The following is a 23,622-nucleotide window of genomic DNA, read 5'->3' on the forward strand; positions in this document are numbered from 1 at the left end:
AGTGGTTTTGGAGCGGAAGGGTGGGAGGCGGACGCTCTGGGTTCTGCCGGAGAGGAAGGATGTGGTCCAGGCCAGGGCCTTCTCTTGGATACCAGCGTCATGGAGGCGTGCTGATAGGGTGCAGTGGCAGACCGTGTCAAAGGCTGCTGATAGGTCCAGGAGGATGAGGGCAGCTGTTTCTCCTTTGTCCAACAGGGTCCGGATGTCGTCAGTGGCGGCGATGAGGGCGGTCTCGGTGCTGTGGTTACTGCGAAAACCAGATTGGGACGGGTCCAGGATGTTGTTGACTTCGAGGTAGCGGGTCAGCTCTTTGTTGACAATCTTCTCAGTCACTTTTGCCGGGAAAGGGAGCAGGGAGATGGGACGGAAGTTCTTGAGGTCCTTGGGGTCCGCCTTGGGCTTCTTCAGAAGGGCATTGATCTCGGCGTGCTTCCAGCTTTCTGGGAATGTTGCTGTCTCGAAGGAACAGTTGATTGTTTTCCGGAGGTGGGGCGCGATGGCTGCGCTGGCTTTGTTGAAGACGTGGTGAGGGCAGGGGTCCGATGGGGATCCGGAGTGGATGGAGTTCATGGTTTTGATGGTGTCTTCGACGCTGACGCTGGACCAGACGGTCAGGCGACTGGTGCGAGTGGTAGTCGCAGGCGTGGTGGACTCGGTGGTGGGTGAGGGGGGGTCGGGGTTGAAGCTGTCGTGGATGTCAGTGATCTTGCGGTGGAAGAAGGTGGCCAGGGAGTCGCACAGGTCTTGAGATGGCGGGATGTCGTTGGTGATGGAGCTGGGGTTGGAGAGTTCTTTCACGATGCTGAAGAGCTCTTTGGTGTTGTGTGCGTTGTTGTCTAGGCGGTCCTTGAAGGCTGTCTTCTTGGCGGTCCTGATGAGTTGGTGATGTCTGCGGGTGGCACTCTTGAGGGCTGTGTGGTTGTCTGGTGTTCGGTCGTGGAGCCATTTCTTCTCCAGCTTCTGACAGGTGTGCTTGGAGATACGGAGGTCCTCTGTGAACCAGGCGGCTTTCTTGTTGGTGTGGTTGGTTGTAAAGGTCTTGAGAGGGGCGAGGGTGTTGGCGCAGTCGTTGATCCACTGTGTGAGGTTGGTCGCGGCAGTGTCTGGGTCGGTGGGTGGTCTCAGGGCGAGGGCGGTAGTCAGTTGGTCCCCGGTGACCTTGCCCCAGCAGCGGCGTGGTAGCTGTTGGGTGCGGTGGTGTGTGGTGGGTTTTCTGAAGGTGAAGTGGACGCATCTGTGGTCGGTCCAGTGTGGTTCGGTGGTGTGGTTGAAGGAGACGTGGGGGCTTGCGGAGAAGATGGGGTCAAGCGTGTGTCCAGCGGCGTGAGTGGGTGTTGTTACTAGCTGTTTGAGTCTGAGGTTGGCGAGGTTGTCGATCAGGGCGGTGGAGTTGGCTTCGTTGTTGTTCTCGAGGTGGAAGTTCAGGTCCCCGAGGAGGATGTAGTCCGTGGAAGCGAGGGCGTGGGTGCTGATGAGGTCAGCGATGGTGTCACTGAACTGTGGGCGGGGTCCGGGAGGTCTGTAGATGAGAGTTCCTCTGAGGGTGGTGTTGGGGTCGGTGTGGATCTGGAAGTGCATGTGCTCGGCGGTGGTGAGGGTGTCATCGGTGTTCGTTGAGATTTTGATGAAGTCTTTGTGGATGATGGCGATTCCTCCTCCCCCTCCGTTGGTGCGGTCTCTGCGGGAGATCTTGTAGCCCTGTGGGATGGCTATGGCAATGTCTGGTGCTGAGGTGGCGTTCAGCCAGGTCTCCGTCAGGAAGGCAACGTCAGGGGCAGTGGAGTCTAGGAGGTCCCAAAGTTCGATGGCGTGCTTGCGAGCGGTGCGGGTGTTGAGGAGGATGCAACGGAGGTGGTTGGGTTCTCTGGCTGGTGGTGTGGAGGGTTGGATGCTGGTGAATCTGCAGTTCCGGCAGGTGAAAGGCCCCTGGGTGCGTTTCGGGGTGGCCCGGTAGCAGGGGTGGTCTCGTCTGGTGTTGAGTGCATGGAGGGTGCTTGCGTCATAGTGCAGTCTGGCGTTGCGGGTGGTGCGGGTTCCAGGGGTTCTGGTGCTAGGTGCGGTCCAGGCGCGGACAGGCGCAGACGGGCTTGCCTTAGGCGCGCCTTTGGCACGCCCGCTTCGCGGCCTCCATATGAGGGCAGAGGGAGGAGCAGCTGGGAGCGGGGCGGCCAATGGGAGTGAAGGGGGCGGGGCAGCAGGGGCTCAGCAGCAAGGGAAAAACCCAGGGGAAAACCCGGGGAAAAAACGGCGGGAAAAGACGGCGGGAGAGGGACAACAGAGCACAGGGGTACAGAAAGCAAAACACAGGGGCACAGAATGGAAAAAACAAGTGGCACAGAAGCACAAGCTCAGGGGAATAGAAAAAAAGGGAGCGAGTAGTCAGGCGGCAAAAGTGGCAACGGAGGTTCAACCCACAGGGGGCTGCGTGGCAGATGGGGGGAGCGACCTGCCTGGTGACAGGGTCAAAGGTCGCTCTCTACCACCGCTTCGCGGCCTCCATATGAGGACAGAGGGAGGGAGGAGCAGCTGGGAGGTGGGAGCGGGGCGGCCAATGGGAGTGAAGGGGGCAGGGCAGCAGGGGCTCAGCAGCAAGGGAAAAACCCGGGGAAAAACCCAGGGGAAAACCCGGGGAAAAACGGCGGGAAAAGACGGAGGGAGAGGGACAACAGAGCACAGGGGTACAGAAAGCAAAACACAGGGGCACAGAATGGAAAAAACAAGTGGCACAGAAGCACAAGCTCAGGGGAATAGAAAAAAGGGAGCGAGTAGTCAGGCGGCAAAAGTGGCAACGGAGGTTCAACCCACAGGGGGCTGCGTGGCAGATGGGGGGAGGGACCTGCCTGGCGAGTATGAGTAGATGCTAGTGTGTCAAATAAGAAGTCATCCTCAATGGGATCAGTATGTTCTGCACCTTGTGATATGCAGCTGCCCTAGCTATAACCCGATTGTAAGCAGCGGTATCTTCAGGTGGAGATGGTCTTGCAGGGTATAAATCAGGATCATTACAAGGGATGGGATCTGAATCATAAGTCCTATGGATCTATATCCGGAGGAGTATCATCTAAAACCAGTGGGGTTCCAACCTTTTGGTTTCTGTGGACCCCCACTTTAACATTAACGGAACCCAGGGACCCCCACGGAATCATCATGGGAATCCGGTGACCCCCGTCTGAGTCATTACTGGAAGCTGGGGGCCTAATTTGACAATATTTGTTAATATTTAATTTTCTAGGCTCTCGCGGACCCCCTGAGAAGGCTTCGCGGACCCCCAGGGGTCCCCGGACCACAGGTTGGAAACCACTGATCTAAAACATCCCCATGTGTTCAGATAGGTGACAGTGTAGAAAATTGTGTAGGCAAAGGTGGTGGAGTATCTGGTGGGGGAGAGCAGGAAGTAAAGGAGAATGTGGCAGTGAAGGCTGTTGTGGTGCCTTTGGTTTCTCCTTTTGCTTAAATATTTTAGCAGGTGGAGGTCCAGCTCCTACAGTCTCTTGGAAAGTCAATTTTCTCTTGGTTGTAGAAGGAGGAGAAGTGATAATTTTGCCCGTGTCCTTATGTTGGATTTTTCGCTGTTGAGCGTCCATTACTTCCAATATGGGCCTTATTTCAGAAGACTCCTCAGTAATTGGAGCATATTTTCCACCCACTGGTTTCAGCTCCAAAAGTTTGGAAACCGAATGTTGTAGTTGGGCTGAAAGTGTCAGATCTGAAATTGATGGCAGTTTTTTTCAGCTCTGAGGGGGAAGTCTCAGCTCGATCCCGAAACAGGTACGGGTCACTGTTTGGTCGGCACTGAATGCACTTTGGTCTTTTGTTTCAGTGCTGAACCTGAGGGTTGATCATCCAACTGTATTTATTGGGTCGAACCATGGCTGGCAAGCAGTGGGAGACTTAAGACCTGTGCTAAGGTCTTTTTGGTTGTCTTTTGTGGATTGGAAGGGGCTGATGTACTCACTTACTGCCTTGCTAAAAAGAATTGGCTGTCGCCATCGGAATCTTGCTCCGAATTGGAGTCTGCAATGAAAACTGCAGTTTGATGAGCCATCTCTTCTTGTATGTGTTTTTTGCCGAAGGTGTCGGGCGTTTGTTCCGACGACTTGGATGCCATCTCCAATCAACGTGTTCTTCGATCCCTAAGAGTCTTCTTCGAGTGAAAAGATCGACAAGCTTAAAAGCTTTCTTCTCTGTGATCTGGAGAAAGACAGAGATTGCACATTGAGTGCTGATCGGTGTATGAGAACTTGGTGTGACACCGAGGGCAAAAGTGAAACTGAGTCCGTTCCATCCGCCTAACATTGTTTGACAGCCAAGTGTCAAAGTAGGCCCAAGAAGGGAGAGGTCGCCAGAAAAGGACGTTTAATCAACCCAGACTATTTCAGTAGGATCAAATGTAAACTTAGAAAATGCGATAGAGAACTATACCGACTTTCATCAAAAAGAAGAGAGGAGTTCAGATAGTACGGAACCGCGATCTATCGGAGCAAGAGGAAACATGTTAAACCAGGCGGCAGAAAGAAAACAATCTAACAAAGGACTATATGCCCATACGCACTATCACTGAGAGGAGGAGTCAATCTTGTGACTCTAAAACCTTCTTCGTAGAAAAACAACTTGTAATACTCTGAGCCAAACACTAGATGGCAGACTTATGCAAAGCATGTGTATCTGCAGCTACACATGCCATCGAACACATATCCACCCTGCGATACTTAACAAGGATATACATTTTTAAAAAGAAGGCACCATGAGCGACCCTGAAGAGGTAAGAGGACAACAGGAAATGATATTTCCTCTAAGTTTTCGTGTTTTGATTTTGCTCATCAGAATTGAAGAACGAAGAATTGCTGTGTCCTTTTCCCCAACGTATTAACGGTTACATATTCAGTGACCATACTCTGATAATAAATCACACACAATTGGTAAATCAGAAGTATGAAGCTACAAGAAATAGAAGCCAAATGTTTGTTGTGAGATTACTAGATCTGGCCAACTGAAATTACGATATAGCAAATATTGACAAGGAAAGTGCCTGGTGTTTGAAGAGTTTTGATTTGTATTTTAAACTTGTCACACAACAACCGCTAACCTAGACATCATGGCTGAGAGAATGATGAGACAAGAAGAAATGTGCAGAACTCTTTTTGCTTAAAATGATAACACAAATGGATCAGAATATTTTCTTGCTAAGAATTGTGAAGTCTTGCATAATATGATAAAGGAACTTGAACAGGCAAAAAAATGGAAATAAATGGTGGGAGAAAACAACTTAAAAAAATACATAGATTGCGGAAGAATCCAGAGAGGATTGAGGATATTTGTATTGTCCACACTAAATGATATGGATGCCGATCTACTCAAACAGTGGCAGACTGATACACTAGAATGTTCTATGAAATTGATGCAAACACTAATTATTCAGGCAGAACAAAAATTAGTAAAAAAATTACGAAGGATAAAAGAAATTGAGGATCAACCTGAATCTGTAAATCAGAGGACATAAAAAATATGTTAAGTCAAATGGAAAAAAGACTGGAAAAACATGAAAAAGATACAGGTGAAAAAGTTAAAGAAATTTAACAGAGACAAGGCAGACTACTGCATGGGAAAAATATACACATTTGCAAGACGCTTTGACTCTTTCTATGCCAAACAACATATGGACAAGACAATTAAAAAGATAAGACTGTGTTAAGTGCTGAAAGCTCAGACTTGAGTCCGGAGGACGAGCTCTCCTCAATAAAAGATCCAGCATTGGATTTTTCAGAAGAGATGCGCCTCTACAATATGGAAACAAGACAGAAGAGAAGAGGCACACAAAACAAAATTAGCACAAGAGCACAAGGAGATCAAGGCGGAAGAGGCAAGAAAAGAGGAAGCGAACAATAAACATCCACAAGTTGGGGCAGCAAGAGGACTTAGTTATAAATATGTCCTCAAGATCACTAGAAGACACACATTAAATTGTTAAATAAAGGGTTGACTTTTTGCCCCATGGTTGAAATGGATCTTGGTACTGTTAGGATTTACTTATCTAAATTTTCCAGAAAGTTAAAATTAAGAAAAAATCCTTTGCATCATAAAATCAACAAAAGAAATCAGAACACAATAGAAAACCATAAGAGGTGTCCCTCATAAATATCGGAGAGATGGAACAACTAAGAAGCCGCATGGAATTGGAAGGAGAATCCATAGAAAATGTTGATATGTTAAATGTACAAACTTTATCCGATCAAGAACTATGCCAAAACACTGGGATTCCAACAGATTGTACAGTCTCAATTGGATGCAAACCCAAATCACGATTCTGTCACCAACTTCCCACGGGTAGTAAAACCGGAACTGTTTCAAGAAGCGATGATAGAAGGATTGATGACAACTGCTCTGGAGACAAACAAATATAAACAGGCTAATATAATGCAAAAAGTTTGGGAAGCTTTAAGATTAAGAATCATCAGAAAAGCATCAGAAAAGGGAGGCAACACTGATTTTAGATTGTACTGAATACATCAAGGAGGCAATGAGTCAACTTAATGATAAAGCAAGTTACATCAAGCTGAGCAAGAACCCTATGGCTGAAAGTATGGAGGACTATCATAAATTAAAAAACTGGCAAGATGAAGGACTCTTAGAAGAAGAGAAAGTGAGGTATTTGAAGATACATTATCCCATTACTCAAACAATATTATTTCTTGCCGAAAATACACAAGAACAAAACAAATCCACCAGGGTGGCCAATTGTAAGCTCCATAGGATCATTACTAGAACACACACTTCAAGATTTGTTAACATATTTTTGTTCCCTTATGTTCCAAGTCTTCCCTCTTATTTGAGAGATTCTATGGACCTTCTCAATCAGATTAACAACATCCCATGGAAAAAGGAGTACATCATGGCAACAATCAATGCGGTCTCCCTGTATACCTCCATAAGACATGAAGATGGCTTAGAGGCCTGCAAATATTTTCTGAGAGCAAGGTCTATTGGTTTACTGAAGCACTCAAATGATTTTGGAGATGATACAATATTGTCTAACTCAAAACATCTTTCTCTTTGATGGACATTATTATTTACAAAGGGGGGGGACAGCGTATGCTAATTTAGTAATGGAATGGTGGGAAGCAGAAACCATCTGGTGTGACAACAATGAAAGAAATCTAGAACATGTGATATTATGGGTCCGTTATATCAATGACCTGTTCCTGATCTGGGAAGGAGAGCAAGAAGCATTAGAGAAATTCATTATCACCTTTAATGACAACACAGAACAGTTGAAATTCACACAACAAGCATTACCTATCTTGACATTAGCGTCTATGTAAAAAAACAACATGATATGTACGAAGATTTATTGAAAGCCCACAAGTGTGAACAGAATAGCGGTCATCTCCGAGCTCTCAAATGGAGTATACCGTATGGTGAATTCTTGAGGGTTAGGCGCAACTGTTCAGACAAATCTGTTTTTGAAAGCCAATTGGAAGACATGTATGTGTGTTTTGCACAAAGCGGATACCCAGATATGGTTCTGAAAGACGCAATGTTAAGGGCGAATGAACTCCTGATACCAAAGCAGAACATCTCAGAAACATCCGAGAAGAAAGATAACATATATCATGAGATTTGATACTGCTAGCCTCGAAGTTAAGAAATTGCTGAAAAAGAATTGCCATTTATGCGATTAGATGATATAATGAAAAGGATATTACCAGTTCATCCACAAATTACATACAAGAAAGCACCCTCCTTTGGGGAGGGTTTGTCCAAGAGTTACATGGCACCCAAAAATAGACATATCTCGAATTGGTTATAACAGAAGAAGATTGGATTTTGGAAATGTGGGAAATGTAAGGCATGTTGTATTGGAAAAAACACATCCACATTCCAAATACATAAGGGAAAGATAATGAAAATCAGGGAGAGAATTACTTGTGAGACAACATTTGTAATCTATGTTTTAGAATGTGGGTGTGGCAAGAAATATCTGGGAAGTACTGTGAACAAACTTTGCATACTCCAACATTTAAGAGCAATTAATAACAAGGACATGACATACTCTGTGGCGAAGCACATTTGGGAACAACATAATGGAGAACATACAGGATTACAGTACTATAGGATACAATCCATCAATCGTAATCCTAGAGGGGGAATCAAGAATATCTGTGGAGAACCAAGACAAGACGGATAATTTCAATAGGAACGGAGTCCTTGGGGGTTAAATGCAGCTGCAGAATTACACGTTCATCTGTGATACTGGAATGTCGTTCAGTCCTATTAGAATCAGACAATTAATCTTATATGATTCTCAGTAAAAGGAAACTTGACAGAAAAAAAACACATAGGGAATTCTTCTTGAAAATATGATCAGTGAAAGTATGAGCACTTTGTTAAAAAGAAGAGACACACTAGGGTACTTAACATTGGGGCAATTAAAAAACTAGAAATTATGACAACAGTTTTAGTGTAAGGCACATGTACTTTTATATGGTACTTCCCCTTAAAGACTTTCATTCTTTTTAAATCCATGGGATTAAACCGCCACAGATCTCATATGTAGACATTGTGCTTTAATGGTTCGCATGGGCATTGGGTCATTGAAGTGCTATATTTTATATAACAAATTTTATATAATTGTTATGTAATAATGCACCTGCACTTTAATGAGGTACTTTACCTTACAAATTCTATAGGTATAACAACCTACAGTGTGCCTTACTCGATAGACAATGTTCTTCAATTGTTTGCACCTGCACCTAGTTGATTTCAGTATTAGATTAATAGAAGAATCTAGAATTTTAACATCCTTTACAGTGTAATTATAGAATTTTGAATAGCCATGGTAATAAATACACTGTTCATTAAGGATTAGTAGCTAACAATGTAATGATGGAATAAGTGGAAAGGAGATAATTAACAGTTTTGGCACTTTATTTATGCATCAGCACTTTAATTTATGGATTAGAAATAACGGAGATAGGTTTGTGTTACCTTCTTAATCCCTAATATGCCCTTTATGGAAATAGTGTAAAGCGAATATAGATTAGATGTGTTGCAATAACCCAGAGGGAACCCATGTCTTAGATTTTCGGAGACAATATGGGAGTGACAAAGAGATGAGTGAATAAACCATTACAAAGAAATTAGTAAATGGATATAATGCGTATATAGAAGAGAGGAAGAGGTAAACGGGTACTTAACCATTTTTAAACAGGTACTTTATCATGTATATTAGAAAACTTATTGTGTTTAATGTTTGATATGTTATATACTTAGACATGGCTCCCGTAAGGGTAAATAAAAACAACACTGGAAAATATGGACCTGATGGTTAACATTCTAGTGTTTGTGCAATATGTGTGAGAGGGAGTGGTTTCTTTGAATGTAAAAAGGCACTATCACAATGCACTCTATCACAATGAACTCTATGGCCAGTTGAAGGCTTTGGCCAAAACGCGTTGCCAGTTTTCTTTACATGCACTGAGTACTTTGTGAATGAACTATAAAAATTTGGATTCCAGATCTAGTGGGGGTCTCTCTCTCACTCTTTTTCTTTCTTTATTTATTAAATGTAACGTTTACATCTACACTAGCCATTGCATTTCAATCCTTTGGTCTTATTCCCGGCAATATAAATAGAGGTCGGCAGCCGGATCCAGGTCAGGTCCACTCCAAACTGGTCAATAGGGAGTTGTAGAAGGCTTCTTGTAGCTTGAACAGACTTCAGATTTATGACCCTTGGAGTCCACTTCTTTGTCCTGCATACAAGATTGAGGGTAGGCCCATTCTTTTAGGATCTTCTCAAGTTACAGACAGCAGGTACAGTCCTTTGTGCTCTACTGAAAACATTCCTACAGTGCCCTCCCTGCCTTAATTCAAGATTGTAGAACCTTTCTTCCCCTGTGCAGAGCTTCTGTGCCCACCCCAGAGGTGTGGCCAAGGAAATGAGCATCCCTCCCCTTGGTCACTCTAAACTAGTTCTGGGGGAAGTTCCTCTGCCACAGGACTGGTGCCTGCAGGAGGGATTGGGCGAAGGGGCGGGGTGGAGGCAAAGATAGGGGACAGGCATGATGTCAGTTAACATTTGCTTGTGACAGTGAGGCTCTGTTTAAAGTTAATTAGGTTCCTGGGCACAGCACGCAGGGCATTCTATAAAGACGACAAGACCTCCCCACGACAGGCTTTTGTAACTGCTCTGGAAGCAGGCTCACACCCAATCAAGGGGGCTATTCAGCTGCAGGTGACAGTTGGAGCTCTTGCAAATCAGCACCTAGAGGGTTTAGGCAGAGAAAATGTGGCTTTCTAAAAGTACCTTTTCCAAATTATGCATTACAAATTCCACTTCACCAATGACTTGGGCTTGTAACGAATATTTCAAAAGTCCAAGAATTTTGAAGCGGATTCCTAGCTAGAGATGACACAATTAAATTTAATATTAAATGCTTGTCAAACAGAACAGTCAGCCCTGCTACAGTGAAAAGAGTGTTTGGGGCCTTTTCTCTCTAAGCATTCGGCATTAAACTTTTACATGTCCTCCTTTTAAATACCTTGAACCCTGCCTGATGAGCAGTAAGGTCTACCTGGGGTCACAGCTTAGTATTTAAAAGGAAGGTTTTGGCCTATAAAGAGGGGTTATTTTGATAGGCCGGACCTGCTGTTTAACCGGTTCTGTGCCCTGGACGAGATGATCTCGTCCAAGGCTACAGTTCCCCTGTGCCTTGGACGAGATCATCTCGTCCATGGCACAGGGGAACTTGGGGGCACGCTAGCGCGCCCCCCCGTGCACCCCGCTCCCCCCCCAGTCGGGATGGAAGGGGAAGACCTTCCCCTTCCATCCCTGACCCCCCCCACCCCCCCCTGTGACGTCAGCGCACGAGCGCGCGCTGATTTGTCACAGGGGCCTCCCTAGTCACGCTGGAAGCTGTATTTAGGCCATTACTGCCCCCCTTGGGGGCAGATTGGCCGATTTTAGGTCAATCTGCCCCCAAGGGGGCAGAAACCACTAGGCACCTGGGATTTGTTTTTTGGCGCCAATGTCATGCAGGGGGAGCGACCCCGTAGGCAGGGGTTGTTCCCGGGCAGGGGCAGGGTGGGCTTGGGGGGTCAAATTTATTTTAGGGTATTTCTGCCCTCCCCACCCCTCCTCCCGGGGCCGGCTGAGCTAGAGGCCAAACTCCACAGGTAGGCACTTTGCAAAAAACACCTCTGTTTTCTGTGAAAAAATATGTTCTGTCCACGTTGTGTTTTGGGCCATTTCCTTTCGTGGGCGCTAGGCCTACCCACAGAAGTGAGGTACCATTTTTATCGAGAGACTTAGGGGAATGCTGGGTGGAAGGAAATTTGTGGCTCCTCTCAGATTCCAGAACTTTCTGCCACAGAAATGTGAGGAACATGTGTTTTTTTAGCCAAATTTTGAGGTTTGCAAAGGATTCTGGGTAACAGAACCTGGTCCGAGCCCCGCAAGTCACCCCTCCTTGGATTCCCCTAGGTCTCTAGTTTTCAGAAATGCACAGGTTTGGTAGGTTTCCCTAGGTGCCGGCTGCGCTAGAGGCCAAAATCTACAGGTAGGCACTTCACAAAAAACACCTCTGTTTTATTCCAAAATTTTGGATGTGTCCACGTTGCGCTTTGGGGTGTTTCCTGTCGCGGGCGCTAGGCCTACCCACGCAAGTGAGGTATCATTTTTATCGGGAGACTTGGGGGAACGCTGAGTGGAAGGAAATTTGTGGCTCCTCTCAGATTCCAGAACTTTCTGCCACAGAAATGTGAGGAACATGTGTTTTTTTAGCCAAATTTTGAGGTTTGCAAAGGATTCTGGGTAACAGAACCTGGTCCGAGCCCCGCAAGTCACCCCTCCTTGGATTCCCCTCGGTCTCTAGTTTTCAGAAATGCACAGGTTTGGTAGGTTTCCCTAGGTGCCGGCTGAGCTAGAGGCCAAAATCTGCAGGTAGGCACTTCGCAAAAAACACCTGTTTTCTTTCAAAAAAATGGGATGTGTCCACGTTGCGTTTTGGGGCGTTTCCTGTCCCGGGCGCTAGGCCTACCCACACAAGTGAGGTATCATTTTTATCGGGAGACTTGGGGGAACATAGATTAGCAAAACAAGTGCTATTGCCCCTTGTCTTTCTCTACATTTTTTCCTTCCAAATATAGGAGAGTGTGTAAAAAAAGACATCTATTTGAGAAATTCCCTGTAATTCACATGCTAGTATGGTCACCCCGGAATTCAGAGATGTGCAAATAACCACTGCTCCTCAGCACCTTATCTTGTGCCCTTTTTGGAAATGCAAAGGTGTTGTTGATAGCAATTTTTTACTCTTTATATTTCAGCAAATGAATTGCTGTATACCCGGTATAGAATGAAAACGCACTGCGGGGTGCAGCTCATTTATTGGCTCTGGGTTCCTCGGGTTCTTGATGAACCTACAAGCCCTATATATCCCCGCAACCAGAGGAGTCCAGCAGACGTAACAGTATATTGCTTTCCATAATCTGACATTGCAGGGAAAAGTTACAGAGTAAAACGTAGAGAAAAATTGATGTTTTATTCACCTCAATTTCAATATTTTGCTTTTTCAGCTGTTATTTTCTGTAGGAAACCCTTGTAGGATCTACACAAATGACCCCTTGCTGAATTCAGAATTTTGTCTACTTTTCAGAAATGGTTAGGTTTCTGGAATCCAGCATTGGTTTCATGCCCATTCCTGTCACTGACTGGAAGGAGGCTGAAAGCACAAAAAATTGCAAAAATGGGGTATTCCCCAGTAAAATGCCAAAATTGTGTTGAAAAATTGGGTTTTCTGATTCAAGTCTGCATGTTCCTGAAAGCGAGGAAGCTGCTGAGTTTAGCACTGCAAACCATTTGTTGATGCCATTTTCAGGGGGAAATCCACAAGCCTTCTTCTGCAGCCACTTTTTTCAATTTTTTTGAAAAAAAACGAAACTTTCACTGTATTTTGGCCAATTTCTTGGCCTCCTTCAAGGGAACCCACAAAGTCTGGGTACCTCTAGAATCCCTAGGATGTTGGAAAAAAAGGACGCAAATTTGGCTTGGTTAGCTTATGTGGACAAAATGTTATGAGGGCCTAAGCGCGAACTGCCCCAAATAGGCAAAAAAAGGCCTGGCACAGGAGGGGGAAAAGGCCTGGCAGCGAAGGGGTTAAAACTGCAACAGCCAGGCTACAAAGGCAAGACCTACCTGTAGTCATGTTTGCACGGTCACTTTAGTGGCACAATGGGTGCTGCAGTCCACTTGCAACATTTAACACACAAGCCCCAGGTACACATTTATAATATATTAAGGATTTATATGTAAGGAGAATATACCAATTGGGGGTAGGCTAAATTCATCATGTTAAAAAATGTGGAAGGGGGGAAAGTGCAGAGTCCTACAGCCAGCAAAAAGATCTGTGGGTACACCAAGCAAAAGATGGCCATTCCCAACAATCCCAAAATATGATAACCTGCACCATCAAAATAATATTTAGTCCCTTATCAGTGACCACCATAACTTGACACACTTTTATTCCACTTACCACCGCCCCGTGAGCACTCCTTGCTAGGATTGGGAAGATCAGCTTCTCAGCCATAGAGGGTTCACACCCCTGCGCGGAGAGCGTCCAATCTTAAAAGCTATTGTAACACTGAGCAATATGCCTCTTTTTAATTCCTTTATTCCCAAATATCCAGTTCCTCTCCATTCCTTCGGAAAAAACCCCAAAAAACACTAACAAAATGTTCATTTAAAGAGAGGGCAGAACAAGTGCTATACATAAACTTATTGTTACTAATTAAGGCTTCTTAACAGATTTAGAAGGAAGAATTGCTCAATCAGGAGCCGCCTAATCATCCCCAACTGACTGTGTCCATACACTCCAATCTCACCGCATAAACTTTTATCACATTCTTGTTGCAACCATCGCCCTTGTGTGTGTGCTTTTCAGACACCACAAAGAAATCCAGCACAATTAGTTGTGACAGGTACCTTTTCCGGACACGCATAAGTGGGTACATTTTCTGGACCTCAAGGAATAAAAGACTGTTTAGCTGGTATGGACAGAATGTTATTTCCCAGTGTCCCCTTCTCTATCACCACAGACCTTCCCAAACACTCTTGCAGAGGACAAAGTCTGGCACTGGGAACAAAAAAAGTGCAATTCCATGAAGCCCATTTAATAAAATATTGATTTTCGTACACTTTTCATGAAACTTGTGACTAGGGCTGTGCCAAGTACTTAAATCTTTGGTAAGTTGTGAAAACAAGTCAAACATTGTCTGCAAGCTCCATACCACTTGCAACTGCAAGTTGATTTTATAACGAAAGAATAAAGTATTGGTACATACAAAATAATATGCTGGAAAGCAACAGAAAAAGTGCTTTGTTGGACTTTAGGGTAAATTCTGTACTCAAAATGTTTCTTTTGAAGTATCAAGATGTGCTACTAGGTATCACATAGGCCTAGGACAAACATACAGTATCTTTCATATAGTTAAGCAGATCTACTGCAGTGCCAACATTCAATTGTTCTTTTGTGATATAGTCGCCCACAATTTTCAGGTATAATGTTGGTTGAAATTCCTGGTGTGTGCTCGTTTCGTTACTAAGTAGACAGAGATTGTTTGTCTTGTTCCTCTGGCATTTCAGAGCAGTCACTGTTTTAGACTTCTTGAAGGGCCTCAACACCTAGAGAGATGTGCTGGGTGGAGAACATAACAAGCTTGCTTTTGAAGTAATGCTGCACACTATCTACCACACCTGTCTTTTGTTATCATCGGACATGCTGGAATATTGATATTAATGATTCCCTTCACTGGTTGCTGCCTGACCGGTGGTTGCAGAGTGAAGAAGTCATTGTTTTAATGGCAGGCTAGCCTTTTCCACAGGTGAAGAAGGCTACTGGATTTTCTATACATCAGGCAGAATATTTTTAACTGTTGAGGTTGGCTGAGCAGATGTGCAGTTTCAGAAACCCCTTGCAGTGTTTTTTGTGAAAATTCCATTCTACAGATCTTTATTAGCATGTGTGTCAAATGCATCTTCCTATGAAAGTGAGGTTGTGTATTTTATCACGACACTAAGGAGTCAGGAAGGTGAAACATGGCCAAGAGAAGAATTTTTTAACAAGTCCATGGCAAGTGCAATGAGCTATAAGCTTCACTACGTCTTAAGCAGTGCATAACTGATCAAATACAAGCACGCCCTTCTTCAAGATCTCGTATATCCACTCCCTTGTCTCCCAGCAGATCTGCACATTGGTTTAAAGAGGCACAGAAGGCACAATCATAGCAGCCTAGCAAGGCTAATGAAATAGTTGCCCAAAGAATAGCAGACAATATCTGCCACACCTTTTTCTCTAACGAACCGATGTGTTTCTTTAACCAAGGAAATTAAAAAAGAAGCAGGTTGGAATATTTTTTATTTGCTTCTAACAAAGTGGGACTAGATTTAAGATTGCGAATATTAAAGATGTCTGAAGAAGACGAGGAACAACTTTTAGGCTAAGACAGGTTTGTTACCTCATGACAAGACATAACATCAAAAGGGGAAATAAACAAAGGACACAAAGTGGAGTACTTGCCTCAAATGGAGACAGTTTTATCTCTCCCCAATATTCTTCAAATTCAGAGGTACAAGGACCTGCTTTGGCCACTCTTCCTTCAGCCAGTCATCCCATGGCTTCTCTTGAAGAGGAAGAAATTTGAGTGTTTTTAAGGGATCAATGGTGCTCTTTTTGTGGTGGCACCAAAATATCCATTATCCATTCAAAGCACTTCAAAGCAACAGCTATACACTGATGAAACATTCTATATGACATCTAGGGACATATGTGGCACAGGATGACAAACCGTGTCGTGTGGTTGGGAACAATTGTTGGTCCCATTTGTAAGGGTAAAGGCCAAGTGCTCATATTAAACAATAACACTACACTTGCTGCAATAGACTTCACGGCTTTTACTGGTGTAATTGGCATGCACAGTATGTAAATATGGTGTGTTTATGTTACATTTCAGACTTGGATACTGTTTCTAAACATTCCCAATTTTCACAATTAAAGAAATGATGACAGTTTTGAAATAAAAGTAAGCGATCCTCTGTGAAAGACAGGACTGAAACTCTGACGTCCTGGTTTCAGGATAGGCGTACTTAGCGATTTCATACATCTCCTCTTACAAGGGCAATTACCACCCTACACAACACTAACTTATAGATAAATATTTACATTTTCATGTGCATCCCACTAGCAAAATACAACATCAAACTGGCATCAGAGATAAAAAGCTAGAAACTGCAAGAAATAGTAATGAGAAGACAATGGTTAAAATAGTGCATTGGGAATAAGTGATTCTTCCAGGAATGGCAGGAACTTTCATTTAGAATTCTATAGATAATTAGGATCATTTTTGACACTCTAAAAACCAAAGTCAAGTGATTTATTCGAAGCACCTGAAGACAAAATATAATGTTATGCTGCAGGATTCGTTTGCATTTAAAAAAATAAAATAAATCAGATGTATATCGGATCTTAAGACATTCTTAAAAATATTTGGAATGGATATCTTCAAAATAAGTGAAATGAATTAAGCTTCACAGACCCTGGTAAAAGTGGTTGCAAATTGAGCACTGACTTTTTACCACTAGTATCTGATTTTGAGAAGCAATATATGCACTACTGTTTTGCTTTGCAACCTCTGTAATAGAGGGAGTACATGGACGGGGTCATAGAACGACTTGCCTAATTAATATTAATGAGGCAAATAACAATTTGCGACCCCCCCCCCCCCCCGTTATTGACTACTAACACAGGGATGGTGCTATGCAGGGGACAAAGGACTACCATCCTGTGAATGCATTTCCAGACAGAAAACTTACAAGAAACCAGTGTTGTTGCTCTAAAAAAAGAGTGTTTTCTGTTTAGGAAAACATCAGGGGCGCAGGGGAACAGGCAGGGATCCTATGGACCTTTACCTGCCTCCTTTGAGGGTTCCACCATTGTGATCTAAAGGGCAAAGGGTCGTATCAGGACAGTGTCCCCTTTGCTAATTAGTAACCACTCTCTTTGGGGAGTTGGTAACTGTTTAATGGCTTGCAACCAGAACAGCAGTCACAAACCATTGATCCAATACATAATGAATAGCAATTTGGAAGGAACTCCCCAAACTGCAATTCGGTAAATGTTGCAAAACACACCCTATGAGTTGGAAACACTTTTCAGACTCATAAAAAGGGTTTTGTACGTAAACAGCCGTTTTGGGGGCGCAAACCCTAGGATTATGCACATCACAGAACTTGCAATCACAAAATTGTATTGTAGATCTGGCTGTAAATCCTAATAAGGTTTTTAATGGCAAATATGTTGGTTGTGGAAATGAGCAACGCTTACTTACCAGGAAAGGCATTAAAGGTGATCCTGTCGCCTGGCACCGACCCACTTGGAGGATCCAATATTTCCACCTTGTCTGGTGAGCTGGCACACATCACCATTGCTTGCGAAACGACTCCCCTCATTTTCGCAGGTTTCAGGTTACACAGCATTACGGCCATACGGTTCTGCATCTGTGCAAACATTGAAAGAGAGCAAATCAGAGCACGCCTTGGCACTTGTGAAAGATGTCATTCTGACAAAACCAAATGCACTTTAAATTAAAGCAGCACATTTCTAATTCAAAACAAACAGCTTTGATATTAAAAAAAAATTAGAGACGAGTCTGTTGCATATAGCATGTTCAAAGTGCTTTACAAAGAGCCTGTTCAGAAAACATATTAACCAATTAAAATTAGTATTCATTTTGTGACATCAGAAAATTAGAAGGCTGAGTTGAACTTGTGAGGTTAATTGGGACTTTAACATGGCTGGTCTTTGTGTACAACGGCACACATGCTGAAAATTGATGGACAAGACCACATCTTTTTGTGCTACGTGGATTCGACCCTGCAGCCAGCATCAAGCCACTTGCTTTTCCTGTCTAGTGGATAATTTGTTGAGGTGGATGGATTGGGGCAATGTTTTTTCTAACTATGACTACTGTGACAATCTGACTCTGGAATCCACTTGACAAACAATGTGATCTGCAATGTAGCATTTTATATCACCTAGGACATGACACCATCCCCCAAACAGTACCAAACACGGTCACTGGATGAGAGAACTCCTTCACTGGCTGTAAAGCATTGCTAACCAATGATATTCCAAGCTCTCAAAACCATCTTGTCCTTGATTCTCCTCTGCTTTTGGAATGCTCTGTGGGTGGAGCAGGACATTCTTGAGTCTTCTTCGTAGCCCTTGAGTAACTATCTTCTTAATTGGTTTACCAGCTGCTCATTATTCTAAACGTCTTCCCTGTATGAAGGGTGTAGTGAGAGTTTACTTGAAATTCAATAATGTTGTTTGCTTGATGTTTTATCCTCTGTGTCAGAAGTCTGGGTTATTCAGTACTATTAAGCTGTTTCCACTTGAGGCTGAAGTCGTATCACTGGAGGCAGGCTGCACCACTTTTTCCATTTGCCTTAAAGCTGACAATAGTATGTGTGTTTAAATTAATGTGACCATTAACGATGGGCCATTCCTGATGCAATGTACTTTTCTCACCAAATATAGGTCTAAGTAGTCTGTGTTTGGCTTCTGGGATTTTAATGGTGAAAAGAGCTTATCCGTTTTTGCATCTTCAAGAAGTGTCCTCAAAAACTTTCACATTCTCATAATCCCGGTTTCTAAAAGTCTTTGATGATGGAGTAATCCCCCTCAGACCCAAGCTCAATTTGAGATGCTGTAGCAGAAAAATCCATGCAGCCATTATACAGGTCTTCGCTTTAAGTTCTGTTTCGTTTGTCACAATCAACTGCACCACATCAAAAGCCACAGAGCAATCTAAACATGGATTACCCTCCACCCCCTTCCAATAGTGTGAATATACTGGTGAAGAAGGGGTAGTCTCTTTAGTGTTGGAACAACAGTTTTCGCCTTACTAAATTTAAAATCCATGCATATGCTAGATCTCCACCTTGTGGTTCAAGAACACTTACTAATAGCCATGATGAAGATAATGCAGAGTTGCTAGGCCAGTTAAGATCTTGTTTTTTGAGCATCGTAAAACTAGAAATAGTTACATCAGCTAGCTCAATGGGCAGACATTCCCTCTGCTGGCACCCCACTGTTTGATAAACATTTCTAAAAAATATAAAATCGAGAACTTGACCATACCAATAAAGCAATTAAATAGCTCTCCTCCAACCCATCACACATTTAAGTACCTGTGCATATGGTGGGCAAGTCTTCATCAGACTAATTTCAACTAGATGAAAATGTGGTGGTAGGTCACATCTTTGAACAAAGTAATCTGATCTTCCATCTTGCTTTATGGATTTCCTTGCATGCTGTTGCATGCAACTACAAATACCAAAATACTAAGTCTCCCTTACTGAACTATGGTATGTGCCCAATTTATAAATGCCTTCTGCTAAGGGAAGTTAATTATTTGTTTCTCTGTATAAGGCCGATTACAAGATATATTAAAGTATAGCTTGAAATTCCAATACAAAGCATAAATTGTATGGAGTTTAACATCTAAAATAAGAGTAATCAAAATAATACCATCCCACCCTGCCTGTACAACTTTAGCAATTCATAAATTTTAATAAAAGAAAAATTGGAAACTGGGACTGGTTTGCCTGAAAATGGTCTGCGCTTATCACACAGCTGTTTTTTTTTTTTTTTAAACTTTTTCAAACTATTTGCCCTTCCTTCCTCCATTACATTAAAATATATTTCTTTTAAACTAGGTAAGCCCCTCTCTCCCAATCACATTTAACTGTACTATTTTCTAACACCACAAACACCTGCATTTTAAAGTACAAGCATTTTTGTGTGATGGGATTTGGGGTATTGATTAGCAGTGTTTGGTGGTTCCCAAAATGAAAAAGGTGCTTAGGCCAGACACTATCTTAACAAGCGTTGGCAAAGCCAATAAGTTTCACCTTTGTTTTTTCTTTTGCATTCTATCTTATTATCTAACTGGATTATAATTATTATAAAAAAGTTATAATAATGTTGGTGTTGAATGCGATAAACCATTAATAGTTGTTTTTTATTGTTTATTAATTAAACATTAACTATTAACGATTTTTCAAATTTAAGAAACATTATCACATTTTTCTAATATTTATAAACCAGTTAAATAGTAAGATAGAATGGAAAAGAAAAAACAAAGTTGAAACCTACTGGCTTTCCCAATGCTTGTTATTTTGTTTACTTTTAGCCATGCTGCACAGAGCAAGCATGACTAAAAGTCTCTGGGCATTTGAATGTAAATGGTCGGGCATTCTGGCAGCTGCTGCCATGACCATCCCCCTCCACCTGTCCATGGTGCTGGCTCAGAGTAGGCTGCAAGAGAACACTGACAAATCTGTTGTGCACTATAGGAGAATGACTACACCAAAATATGCTATTCCAAATCCTGCACAGCGCTACAGCTCTCCATCGCACTCGCAGTGCATGCTGCCCTTGAAATCGGGGCCTGAGTGGAACTCATATTCTCCATCATTTAAGTATGAAAGACTCAGCTGACCCTGCCAGGCTGCCAAAGATATGGCCACAGATCTACGGATTAGGTTTACCAATCTAGTGAGAAAACGTATATGTTTAACAAATGTGTGGCTGATTTTTGAAGGCCGCACAACAACCACATTTCATCATTCAAAATATCTCAGTGTCATTTCAAATATCATACATATAACATACGTACGCATGTCCACTCTGATGCATGCGCTCATTCAAAGACAATTACACAATACAAAAGCACTTTAATCCCTCGTTTAGGCCTCAAAAAGACACTTGTGTGCATACAGTACATTTCGTTGAGTGGTTCCAGTACTTTTGAGGCCAATCAGTGCTAACAAATGGAATTACAAATAAATGCCAATTTGAGCCCACTTTGCAGATGGAAGTTCCAGCATACTCATGGTGCACCATACGCAGAATGCTGGGCCGCGCTCTGCGGAGAAAGATGGCAGCAAAGAAAGGCAACGGCAGCAAAGAAAGGCGACAGCAGCAAAGAAAGGCGACAGCAGCAAAGAAAGGCGACAGCAGCAAAGAAAGGCGACAGCAGCAAAGAAAGGCGACAGCAGCGTGTCAGTGAAGAAAGAAGACGCCCCGAAGCAAGATTATGTCATGAAGAAGACACCATGAAGAAAAAAGACGCCCGAAGAAAAAAAAAAAGACGCCACAAAGAAAAAAAAAAAAGACGCCACAAAGAAAAAAAAAACAAACACGCCACAAAGAAAAAAGAAAAAACAAAGACGCCACGAAGAAAAAAGAAAAAAAAAAGACGCCACAAAGAAAAAAAAGACGCCACAAAGATAAAAAAGACGCCACAAAGAAAAAAAAGACGCCACAAAGAAAAAAAAGACGCCACGAAGAAAAAAAAGACGCCACGAAGAAATAGGACGCCACGAAGAAATAGGACACCACGAAGAAATAGGACACCACGAAGAAATAGGACACCACGAAGAAATAGGACACCACGAAGAAATAGGACACCACGAAGAAATAGGACACCACGAAGAAAGATGATAGCAGTGACAAAAGAAGACAGTGAAGAAAGAAGAAGACATGCAGAAAGAAAAAAGAGGTACCTTCAGCGTCGTAGCCAGAGAGGCCAGTCTCCAATGGAAAGGGACCAGAAGGAGTACTTGGTACAGAGGCAACCCGACGACAACAGGAAGCGAAGCCAATCAGAAGCACTTAAATCGGAACAATGTTGAACTTAGCCAATGGCAAGTTCTGCTAAGTAAGGGACAGGATCTAAGCCCCTTTTAATTTTTTATTATTAACAATAGATTTTGCAAGCAGAGTGCACGCAGGCAAAACCTAAAACGATTCCTCACAAACACTGGGTTTGGAAAAAGAGCTTTAAAACTGTTGGTGCTATATCTTTCAATATCATTTTATAGTTTCCACAACTAGAAAGAATAGTGTGATGAACTAGGAATGTCCTTCAATTTTGTAGTTTGAAGGCTGGATTGCAGGCAAAATGGTTTACAGACATGATATTACTGCTTATTTCCTTTGATGGTATTATAGCAATGCAACTGTTGGACCACAGTTATTCTTGAGCTCTTATGTTGCTGGCAGAGTTATGGGCAGCTGATATCATAGAACCAGTACATTTAAATTTAAAATGCACCAGGCATTGTAACATTACTGCATAAGAATTAGGACGTTCACAAGACCCAAATCAAGATCTCAATTCCTTCAAAATAGCTATCCAATCAACGGTGAATGGGGCAAACATTACTAAATGCAGAACTCTAGGTTGTGAGAAATTAAGACATCTGCTGTGGCAGGGCTCCGTCCCCTTTAGCCACCCTGGAAGGAGCACTGAGCAGCCTTTTTTGTGTGCCTTATTATGCAGTAGGTGCACAGATGTGTCACTGGCCCTAAGCTACCAAAAGCATGTCTAAAACATTTGATAAGCTGTAACCTACACCTTGAAATACTGTCTGCCTTTCTGCAATTCCACTGCATTCTATGAAGTGGCCCACACTTTTTGAAATTTATTAGCTGGAAACATATACAAAGTCACTTAAACAGATTACATCAAGAGGTGCACTGAAGCTCTGCAATGGAAAGGAATAACAGCGTAAGTGGTAAGGGGCATGTCAGATCTAGGTTCAATCTCTAAGTCTCAATGAGCCAACTTGGCCTCACTTTGGCTTGCGATATGCTTTTCTTCCAGTTGAAACTGTGTTCAAAACCATTACCAGTGCAGAACTAAAAACGTCGTCCCCAAACACCTATGGCCTGAGTTAGAGTTTGTTGGACAGGTTACTCAGTCACAAATGTGACAGATATCCCAGCCGCTGTCGTATACGATCTTCATAGGGATCATAATACGGAGGATGGGATCTCCGTCACGTTTGTGATGGAGTAACATGTCCGCCAAACTCTAAATTAAGCCTTAAGTCTTTGCGGTTCTTTGCCTTTACGTTTTGCTAAAATCAAAAAATACAATTTAGCAAAACCAAGAGCAATACTTTTTATGCAGCCATCTTTCAACATTATATAACATATGCCTTACCAATGCCATGATTCATACAAAAAAGATTGTACTTGCAAAATGCTGGAAGCGTCTTCACAACTGTTAGAACTGCAAAACAGGGCAACTCTTGACCCAACAAGTGGGCGCATAAAGGCTCCACTGGCTCAGAAAATCTGTCACAAGTGATGCTCAATGTATTCAGTTAAGATCAATAACATTTATGTTGAAATTACAACACACTTTAAGCAAGAAAGTGGTGAGCTCTCCTGTTTAATCAGGCAGGATCGAAGTTTGACAACGACATCATGGCAAGGCCAAGGGGCAACCTCTTTAGAATATTTCCAACCTCTGACTTATATCAGTCTTCTCCACACCTTGTATACCCGGGAAAGTTTAACTTGTATAAAGAGCAGGCTAAATACCTTTCCAAGGTGGATATAGGAGAAAGTGGTTTCTCCACAGGGAAAAATAAATTTGTAGAGAAAGAAAACAATAAATTATCTATTGCCGAAATCCAATGCAAAGTCCTAAAGGACTACATTATCTCAATTGTTTTTAAGGGGTAACTCCCCCATTTGATTTTTATTCTAAAGT

General features: G+C 42.9%; 1 protein-coding gene across 3 annotated transcripts in view; it reads right to left on the reverse strand.

Moving 5' to 3' along the window:
* The window catches only part of AIMP1 (aminoacyl tRNA synthetase complex interacting multifunctional protein 1), a 205,568-nt gene that overhangs the window by 40,815 nt on the left and 141,131 nt on the right, over positions 1-23,622 (reverse strand). For 2 of the 3 annotated variants that reach the window (XM_069241223.1, XM_069241233.1), the window contains exon 6: positions 17,380-17,548. In XM_069241223.1, coding sequence (XP_069097324.1) covers positions 17,380-17,548 — 169 coding nt within the window. Of the gene's footprint in view, positions 1-15,572; positions 15,676-17,379; positions 17,549-23,622 lie in introns of all 3 variants that reach the window. The other variant, XM_069241241.1, reaches the window with a different exon arrangement.

Source organism: Pleurodeles waltl, chromosome 1_2 (assembly GCF_031143425.1).
Source record: "Pleurodeles waltl isolate 20211129_DDA chromosome 1_2, aPleWal1.hap1.20221129, whole genome shotgun sequence".
NCBI classification, from domain to species: Eukaryota; Metazoa; Chordata; class Amphibia; order Caudata; family Salamandridae; genus Pleurodeles; species Pleurodeles waltl.